Source organism: Accipiter gentilis, chromosome 36, assembly GCF_929443795.1.
Source record: "Accipiter gentilis chromosome 36, bAccGen1.1, whole genome shotgun sequence".
In the NCBI taxonomy this organism is placed as follows: Eukaryota; Metazoa; Chordata; class Aves; order Accipitriformes; family Accipitridae; genus Astur; species Astur gentilis.
The window spans coordinates 1,601,573-1,610,953 of NC_064915.1; the positions used below are offsets into that span (position 1 = coordinate 1,601,573).

At 49.7% G+C, this 9,381-nt stretch overlaps 1 protein-coding gene across 3 annotated transcripts; it reads right to left on the reverse strand.

Moving 5' to 3' along the window:
• Positions 1 to 2,505: 2,505 nt before the first annotated feature.
• Positions 2,506 to 8,358, reverse strand: LOC126034939 (zinc finger protein RFP-like). 3 transcript variants are annotated; one of them, XM_049792930.1, is made up of 7 exons: positions 7,698 to 8,358; positions 6,506 to 6,598; positions 5,485 to 5,649; positions 5,210 to 5,232; positions 4,758 to 4,873; positions 4,096 to 4,125; positions 2,506 to 3,608 (listed from the first exon to the last, which is right to left on the reverse strand). In XM_049792930.1, the coding sequence occupies exons 1-7, from the start codon at positions 8,115 to 8,117 to the stop codon at positions 3,013 to 3,015; spliced, it is 1,443 nt and encodes a 480-aa protein (XP_049648887.1). In that variant the 5' UTR covers positions 8,118 to 8,358; the 3' UTR covers positions 2,506 to 3,012. The 3 variants fall into 3 exon arrangements, with proteins under 3 accessions (XP_049648887.1, XP_049648885.1, XP_049648886.1); XM_049792928.1 differs by having other exon boundaries at positions 5,485 to 5,715; XM_049792929.1 differs by lacking the exon at positions 4,096 to 4,125 and having other exon boundaries at positions 5,485 to 5,715.
• Positions 8,359 to 9,381: the final 1,023 nt, after the last annotated feature.

Genomic DNA, 9,381 nt, shown 5'->3' on the forward strand with positions numbered 1-9,381 from the left:
GTCCTTCCTTGGAGACCTTCTCTCTCTTCCTTCAGAAAACTTAATATCCGCCCGAATTTCTTCCAAAGTGAACTAAAAAAACCTGTTGTTTTTATCCCTTTGATGGGGCTGTACCTTTCTCTTCCTGTTCCTTCCCAGTCCTGGATAAAAAACTGCGGCACAGATGCGTTGAGCCTGTGAGTCAGCTCTTCGCGCCATGTCTCCTGGGCAGGAGGTGGTGACACCCTTGGCCTGATGTGCTCGGAGCATCGTGTTTCTCGCTTGTCAATCTTCCAGCTTTTTATTCTGGGGAGCTGTTGAGGGCTGTCACCTCACTGCTTTTGTCCTCCTCTTTTTAGGGCTGTGCGCTAGGCAAAACCATCAACCCTCCCAGAAAAGCACTGGAGGCGAATTCAGGCTGCCAGGAGGGTGGGGAGCTCTTGAGGCTTGGTGGGACCATGGGTGGGGAAAGCATAAGAAAACAGGGAGGGAAATGTGCAGCCAGAACTTTGTAGGTGCTGGAAGAGGGGCTGTGACAATGTGCTTAAAGGAGCACAAGTTGGGGTCCTTGGCACCCCTGCCATGAATGTGCCTATAGCCACCCATCACTACATGCCCTCCCAGAAGCACCGTCCTGGCTCTGAGCTCAGAGGAAAATGTTTCTAAGCAATTTATAAGCCACTAATCCTTTGTTAAGCTGCATGGTTAAATATATATATATTTTTTTGCACGGCAGCAACCGGGAGTTTGAGACAGGGTCACCGTGACCCAGCTGAAGGGCTACCAACTGCAATAAGTCTCCCAGCTGCAATTGCTCAGCCGGGTTTGGAGATGCAAGTCTCATTTCCAGCAAACTATTCCCATCAGGAAGAGCCATAGGGGAGTAACTTGCTCCAGGAGCAGTAGGACTGGAAGCAAACGCCCTGCAACCACTTGCCAGGGAAGCATGGCCTGAAGTGAGCAGGTTGGGAGGCAATCAGTCCTGCCAGACACAGGAGGTGGGTGCAACCGAATGAATGTTGGCATCTAATGAGACACCTCCATCTGAGATGGGCTGCTTTGCTCTTCGACAGATAGTGGCTCCGCACCATCGGCACAGCCTAGGGCACAGCTCCTTTCATGTCAAAACTAGGTGCCTATGGTTGGGCAAATGAGTTGCACCCTAAAAGCGTCTACAGAGCCTGGAAAACCAGCTGGGGCGGAGATATCTGCATCGCATATTTCTAGAGTGAAGGGACATCCTGGAAGAGAGGTGGAGCTGGGAGAGAGTTGCATGGAGATCAGAGATGTGGAGGGACCCTGTGGCCCTGAAAGAGTTGGAAAAACATCAATTTCTACCCCTAAGGAAAGCACAGGCTTTTACTGGGACCTGGTGTCTGTGCCTTGTTTTTCTCAGCAAGTGCCTCTGAGAGGAGTATGGTGGGACCATGGTAGTTCAGGGATTTCCAGCAACCCACAAGCTTGTCCTTGCAGAACAGCTCAAGAGCTTTTCCCTTGATTCACCCAGGTTGTTTTCTTCTTTGTTCCTTCCTGCACCTACAGCCTATATATTTGTATTCCCCTCTACCTTTCCCAGCTGGGCTTGGATCTGTGTCTGGACATGGATCATACTCCTCCCTGGCAGAGACGTGGCAAAGGGAAAGGGGATGACATGGGAGAAAGAGCAAAAAGTACTCAAGGCTGTTTGCTCAAGTCTTTCCCAGTAGCCCTGATTGCCCCTTTTTAATAAATCCTCATGCCTGAGCTCCTGCAGTGATTTCAGGTTGGCTTTGCAGAAAGCAGATATCTATCCTGCAGTGGGATCCCCCATGTTTCCCAACTAATGTGACCAAGTGACAGTGATGCCCCAGACTAAGGAGCATGGATGGAGGGGAGATGTCACAGCATGACAAAGAGCACCGAAATACCAGCTGTAAGTTTGCCTTCAATGGGACCCATGGGATGGTGAGATGGGACTTCATCACAGGGTGCCCACTCATATCTCATCTGTTATTCTGAGCCCAACATCACCCGCTCCCTCCCACTCTCGCTTCTAGTTCCTCTTCTTGGTTCTGTAATCAATAACGTGTATTTATTTCAGTGGTGCCTCTTCCTCTTTTGGGTTTCCTCAGAAGAAAATCAGCAGGTTTTGAGGGAATCAATGCAGGTGAATCAGGAAAAAATGCCAGAATTTGTATTTTACCTATCCACTCCACCTACTTTTATAGTTGAGGAATATCTAACTGGCACAGCCACAGCAGCCTCCTGTACAATTTGTCCCACCTCATCCCTCTTGAACAGCCAACAGGGAGAAACAGGCTTTTCTTGGGAGTTATCCAGGAAGCTGGACATGTATAATGGTGTGGAAAATTGCATTCCAGGTGGGTTCATTTCCCTTCACTGCCTGCAAAGGGGGCTTGACTAACTGGAGGTCGATCACGAGAAGGTGGAAAGGTAAGCAAGGTGTCCACATCCTGTGCAGCTTTTCTTAATCTTGCTGATCCAAAGGCTAAGAAATCCAGAATAATACATCCATAGCAAGGCAGAAAGGGGACAATGCAAAACAAAATGTTCTTTTATTTAAAATAATTATCAGAAATCTAGACAGAGATAGAGACCAGCTCCCCAAACCAAGCTAGTTTGTAGTGAAAGGCCACCTCCCTTGGCAGAACAGACTCTGGATCTGCCTTGCAATTGATGTCAGAAAGAAAACACTTCAGAAAGAGGTAAAAACAGAGGATTTGGTCCGTTAAAGGCAAAATGAATTTTAAAAGGCCACACGTTTGGAAGTCCTGAGTGCTCTCCATCCTTGATCAACCCCTCAATGTTCTGACTCCATCACCTTGTACCGGCTGGTCCTTCCTCCTCACTGCTGTCTGCTGGTGTCCCCATCTCCCCATCCTTACTGTACAGGTGCCATCCCAAAGCTCCCAATGGAGATGGACATGAGAGAAGAGCAGCAAGTTGTTTCAGCGAGATGCTCTAGTAACCACAGCAAACAGGTGGCATCACACAGGAGATGTCCCTTTCATTAAGGTCTGATTGACAGACATCTCAAGGACAAATCTGGAGGGGAAACCTGAATCCTACCCAGTCCAGAGGGGACATCAGCTGCCCAGTCATGGACTGGTCCTCTGAGAGTGGGGTTTGGGTGATTTCTTGTAAACGAGCCCCCATCCCCATCTTGAACCAGGGGAAGACTCTCTCCCCATTGAACAAGGCTCTGGTATAAACCAAGATGGGAGCATCATCATCTGCACTGAAAAATGCCACCCGCCCCCCTTCATAGTCCAAGGAGACCCGTATCCTCCTGGGAAGCGGGTTCAGGTGCAGGTTGGCACGGGGGGATGCGAGTGAGTAATAAGCCTCCAGCGCCCAGACCCCCTCCTTGGGGGTGAGGCTCATTGGTCCCTTCCTCTTGACTGATGCTCGGGCCACCCCCAGGGCCCAGACACCCCCCTGCCCCACCTCCACCTCCCAGAAATGTCTCCCTGAGGTGAAGCCCTCACAGCCCAGCACACAAGGTTCGAAGTCAAATCTCTCTGGGTTGTCCGGGAGGTCTTGCTGGGTCAGTTGGCCCCTGGCTTGTTTTCGGTCCTCGGAGAGGTGGAGGTTGGGGTGAGCTGTGGCTGGGTCCAGCGTCACGTTGGCTGCAGGACAAGGGAGAACCAGAGTACTGGAGGTAGGGCTTGGCCCCAGGAGAGGCTGGAGATGTTTCTTCTCCTCCCAACATCTGGGACCAGCCCCACTCCCCTGCTTCTCCCAGCTTTGAATGTTTCACTGGGCATCAAGGGCAGGTCTGGGACTGGCACTACCCTTGGGGTTCCCTGGGTGAAAGGAGAAGGGGGGGAGAGGACAAAGCATGGAGCAGAGGCATGGGGAGGGGATGGTGGGAAATTCATGGGGAGGGAAGGGGAAGCACAAATGCTCTTCTCAGCATTCCTTTTCTTTGGGTCCCAGAGGGGCATTTGGCTTTATTAGGACCATATCTCACTCCCCGGATACACCAGGACCATCAACAGCAGAATGCTGTCACCCTTCCCTTCCTCTCTCTGGGGGGATTCCATTGTTTTTTCCACAGGAATTTCTTCCACAAGCCAAAACCCCGTTTTCTCCCACCCACTACCATTGACTTACTTGGCTCTTGCAATTTAAACATCAGGCTGTCTAAAGAGGAGAGAGATTTCACGGTATCAGGTTTATGTGTTGGGCAAACTGGCTGCAGCTTAGCTTTATTGCACAGGTTGGGGAGGTGAAACAGCTAACGGGAGACTTGAGAGGGGAAATACTGTGTGAGGGCTTGGCTGGGTGCAAAGGCTCTGGGTTGACTTGCTCTGGTGCAGATATTGAAGCTGTGATAGCTATACAACTCTCCCAAAGCCAGGGGAGATGAACCTCCTGGCAAAGGTAAACTCATCTCCAAGAGACACTGCGATGGATTTCTCCCCCTGTTGTAGCATCTCCTCCCTGGCTTTGTACCCACATGAACTTTAATTTTCCCACCAGCTTGGAAGTGAAGGGAACAACTGCACCAGCAGCTCTGTTTGAATTTGCTTTTCTTGTGGGACATGGGAGAGGACATTCCTTTGCTGAGCTTGTTTTTCTCTCCTCTCCACTTCCCAATTATTTTTGCTCCAGGAAAAACTGTCAGTGTCCTTCTCTACTTAAAACTTTCAGCTGCATTTATTTACAACAGTTACTAGGTGGGTTTTGCATTAGCAGCCAGCACACAAGAACCCAGTTTCTCACAGATCTCAGGCACACAAGGCAACGTGCTCTCTCCTAACCCTGCTCAGTACCTTGGCATTTCCTCAGTGTGCCTCTCACAAGGATGTTTCTCTGAACAAAGTCCTCAAGCCTTCTTTCCAGATCGGAGGAAATCTCCACCGGAGGGTTGAACTGCATCATTTCACAACTGCAAAGAGAGCAGAAGAGGGCAAAACCCATATGCAATATGTTTGATTGCTCATTTTGTTCTCATTAAATAATTCAGGAGAAGCTATGGAATGGGCTGAGGATACTTATCCAGGAGCAAATAAAATCCCCCTTTTCCCTGCCCTGTTTCTTTGCAGTTTGTTTCCCCCAGGCAGTCGCTGAGCAGATGTTTCTAAACACAAAGCACAGTTGTGGGAGGCTGAGCTATCGACTGCATCCATCTGGCTTGAGACCCCGACCTCAGGATTCACCCAGGTGGCATCCGGAACCTCTCCAAGCATCAGAGTGTGGGTAAGGTGAGAAGGAGCCACATTACCTGTTTAAGAGTCTTCTGATGTCCTAAAGCAGGGAAGAGAGAGGAGGAAAGACAGTTGGGGAAGAGGAACAACAAGTGTTGTATCTTCTAACAAAAGTTATGTATTTTCATGTCAATGCAGTAGCAAAGAAGGACCCCCACCCATAGGATGATCCCACCTGCAGCAATGCTAGAAGACACCAGGGGGGTCCCATGGGGCTGAATTTGGGCTCCTGGGTCTCAGGCTTTGCTCTATCCCTCCTTTCCCCACCAGCCCTGATGCTTTGGGCTCTCACCTGCAGGAATTGGCTTGCCGGCTGCTGGAATTTCCCCTCCATCTCCCAGATCAGGGTGTCAAGGTGGGACATCTCTTCTGAGACCTTTGCCACTGCTTCATCCTGGATCCTGGTGATGGCCCTGTCCAGGTCTATCAGCTGGGTCAGGAGGAGGCGCTCTTGGTCCTTCAAAAATTGGTTTAATTGCTCAAATTCACACACTATCTTCTTCCCTTCAGTTTTGGTTTTCTCCTGCCAGGATCAGAGATGAGGGCAAAGGGGATGAAAGGAGGGCAGGAGACCTCCCCACAGAGCAGAAGGCATGGTGTGACCTCTCTACAACTCTAGCACCTGAAACACTGGCAAAAACTTCCCTCGTGGATTATCATTACATCATTCTAGTTTCTATTAGTGTCACATCTCTAAGGCTGACACAGTCTGTGGGGCTGCAAGAACCCCAGACCTTTGCAGAAGGAATCACAGTAGCCTCAGGTGAAGCTCTGCAAGACGGGCAGGAGATGGTGGGAGCTACAGAAGACTCCCACCATGCCCAAGAAAAACAGATTAATGCTTCAAGGCCACCCGGCTGGTCTGAGGAGACCATGTCCTCAGTGATATTCAGTCAACACAAGGGTGAATTTAACAGCAAACCCTCTTGCTGGGGATTTAGGTAGTAGCAGGGACTATTCAGGAGGCTTAGCCTGGAAGCAAAACCAAAAGATGCAACCTCAACTGGGCTCTATAAGAGGGAGATTTATAGAGTTTAGCGGGGGTGGAAACCTTCCAGCCCATCTCTACACCAGGCTGAGAGCTGCCTGCCCCCCTAGCTCCCTTGCAAAGGAGCTGCAATGTTATCTCCCTAGTGCAGGCTCCAGCTAATGTGAAAACATAGCTGATAAACACAGGGTTGGCTGGTGCCCAGACCAAATGGCACAACACTCTGCAAACCAAATATGCAAGATCTGGCCTCAAAATCCACCAGCAATGCTGGGGTGGAGGGAGAGATCCACGCTCCCCCAGGCTCCTGCTGGAGGGCACCTACCAGGTACGAGCTCTTCCTTACTCCAGTTTTTCTGCTTTCCAGGTATTTTTCTCTCTCCTCCTTCAAAGCCTGTAGGCGGGCTTGGATTTCTTCCTATGGAAAAAGACAATATGCTCTTGGAGGAGCTGAGAAAAATCCTTTTTCTCCACTAAAAATACTTCTGCCTTCATCTTAGATGGGAAAGGCTTTGCCTAAACACTGGCTCCTCTGCAAGGAGTGGAACTGGAGGAGGAAGAAGGTCTAAAAGTGACCTATGGTGTTCTGAAGATCTGTGCAAAGAAAATGCAACCTGGCAAACACAAACCTCACTGCAAGCACAGGGAAAAAAAAATCTGCAGAAGTGCAAAGCATCAACAATAATCAATAGCCCATGTCCTGGAAACATGTAAGAGCAAGATAAGTGCGCAGTGAGATTTCCCTCAAAAACACTCGCAGCCTCCAGAAATTGGTGGCTCTGGGACAAATATCTCTGTATTTAATAACCCTCAGTGGATTTGTTTAGCATGCATTTATAGAAGTACTTTTTGAACCCACAGAAACCTTCAGCATCAGCAACATCTTGCAGCAAGGAGTTCCTCCTGTTAACGCTGCACGATGTTGCACTGTGCTTGCATGACTCTGCCAAGTGCTTGGCTTTTTGGTGAGAAGATGGGAACAAGTTTGGATCAGCAGAAAACAAAAGGAGCAGAGAAAGAAGAGACAGGAAAAAGTTATTTCTCTGTATTTGAACAGAGTGAAACAGAGAAGAAAGAGTGAATAGGGGAACAAATATGCAAAATTGCCATCAATAACTGATTTAACTAAGTAAAAAAAAAAATCAGGAATTCTTGGGCATTTTTACATATTTTGAATATTTATTGTTGTCAGTATTTCAGTACAGTTGAGTCGACAGCAGATTTCAAAGAGGAAACAGGCTAACAAGGTTGGTTGGGGTTTTTTTATTTCTCCCAGGCTGTTGGCAAAGATCAATAAATTAAAGGGTACCACCTTATAGGAATATTGCAAAAAACAAATACCCATGCAGTAAAATGCAAACAGGAACCACAGGGGTAAGTGACACCCAAAGGTCCCTGTTTGCATCTGCACCACGGAGGGGCACAGAGTGCGGATCCACCTGAACTGCTGTACTTTGCCCCTGGAAAGGGATTTTCTGTGAGGTGGGGAGGTGCAAGCATGTCCCCCCAGGCTTTACCTTATATTCCTGGGCAGCTTCTTCGACAGGGACCACGGTGTGGAAGCGGTGAGCCTGGGACCTGTCGCACACCATGCAGATGGGCTGCTGGTCGTCCTTGCAGAAGAGCTTCAGAGCCTCCTGGTGCTGCCTGCACAAGTTCTCCCATCCCGCTGCTCCTTCTCCTGCCCGCAGGCTTAGCTGCCTGGCAATTTTGGCAATATTTGCCAGCTCCCTGCTGGGACGGAAATTCTTCTGCAAAGCCGTCTGCCTGCACTGTGGGCAGGAGAAATGTGACTCCAGCCCTTCCCAGCAGCGGGTGATGCACGCCTGGCAGAAGTTATGGCCACAGTGGATGGAGACGGGGTCTTGGAAATAACCCAGGCAGATGGAGCAAGTGGCTTCACTGTGCAGGCTTTCCACTGGACTCTGCATAGCCATGGCTCTTCCCAACCTACCTCTGGGAGAGGATCAAATAAGCTTTGCTTTGCAGAAAGAGGAGAAGGACGGTCCTTCCTCTGGGTCAGCCGTTTCCTCACTGCCAATGGGGGGAAATCAACCCCCAGACCAAACGCCACAAAAAGGCTGCACAGAGGAGAGAGAAGAGGTCGAGCACGCGCGATGCTTCCTCCTCGCCTCCTGCTGGTTTCGGTTCACTTGGCTTTCTGAGCCAGATGTGAGTTAGCAGATAGGAGGCAGGAGGGCAGGGCTGCTCTTCAGCAGGACCAGGATGGGCTGGAGACATGGCTGGGGAGAAGCCTCATTAAGCTTGGGGTGGGATAGCCTCCTGCACCAGGACCAACCATGGAACAGGACTTCAGGGTCTCTGGGGGGTGACAAGTTTTCCACAGAATCATAGAATTGTTTAGGTTGGAAAAGACCTTTAAGATCATCGAGTCCAACTGTCAACCCAACACCACCATGCCCACTAAACCATGTCCTGAAGTGCCACATCTACATGTTTTTTGAACACCTCTAGGGATGGTGACTCCACCACTTCCCTGGGCAGCCTGTTCCAATGCCTGACAACCCTCTCAGTAAAGAAATCTTTTCTAATATCCAATCTAATCCTCGCCTGGTGCAACTTGAGGCCATTTCCTCTCATCCTAATGAGTCCATGGGTCAGCAGTGGGACCATGCACCAAAGATATCAGCCCCATATGGGGCTGCATTAGCAAGAGTGGAGAGGGGAAGGATTGTTCCCCTCCATCAGCACATGTGAGGCTGTATCTGTGCACGGGGACCAGTGTGGGCCTTCCCAGTACAAGGCAGACAGCATCAGGCTGCCAAACGGAAGCCCAGGATGGATGGGGAGAGATTGGGATTATCCAGCCTGGAAAGGAGACGGAGCAAATCGTTTTCTGCAGCTGCCCAATGGGGTTAGAGAGAGGACAGAGCCAAACATGACATCTCTCCACGCCTGTCATTATATGCTTTTAATTGTTTAATTACCCATTTACGCTGCTTAAGCGGAGGTCCTGGGCCCATAGTCATTCTTGCCCTGCTTTTATTTGCTTTCCTAGGCATCTACTTTTGGGGACAGGACAAGGACTTGATGGATCTTCATCTGAACCCCTGTGTCTGTTGTATATCCTCAAGGAAAAGGTCCAGTCTCTGGCTTGACTAAAGCCCAGTGCATCAGGGATCACATCGAACCAATGCCAAAAGAAGCAGTCCTGTTTCTGTGTTCATTCCCAGTTCTGAC

Bases quoted from the DNA above. Each gene is read 5' to 3' on its own strand.
- LOC126034939 (XM_049792928.1), bottom strand. From the start codon at position 8,117: ATGGCTATGCAGAGTCCAGTGGAAAGCCTGCACAGTGAAGCCACTTGC. The intron at 5,716-6,505 runs GTAGGTGCCCTC...TGATCCTGGCAG, and splicing joins TAAGGAAGAGCTCGTACCTG to GAGAAAACCAAAACTGAAGG. The intron at 5,233-5,484 runs GTGAGAGCCCAA...TCCCTGCTTTAG, and splicing joins CGGCAAGCCAATTCCTGCAG to GACATCAGAAGACTCTTAAA.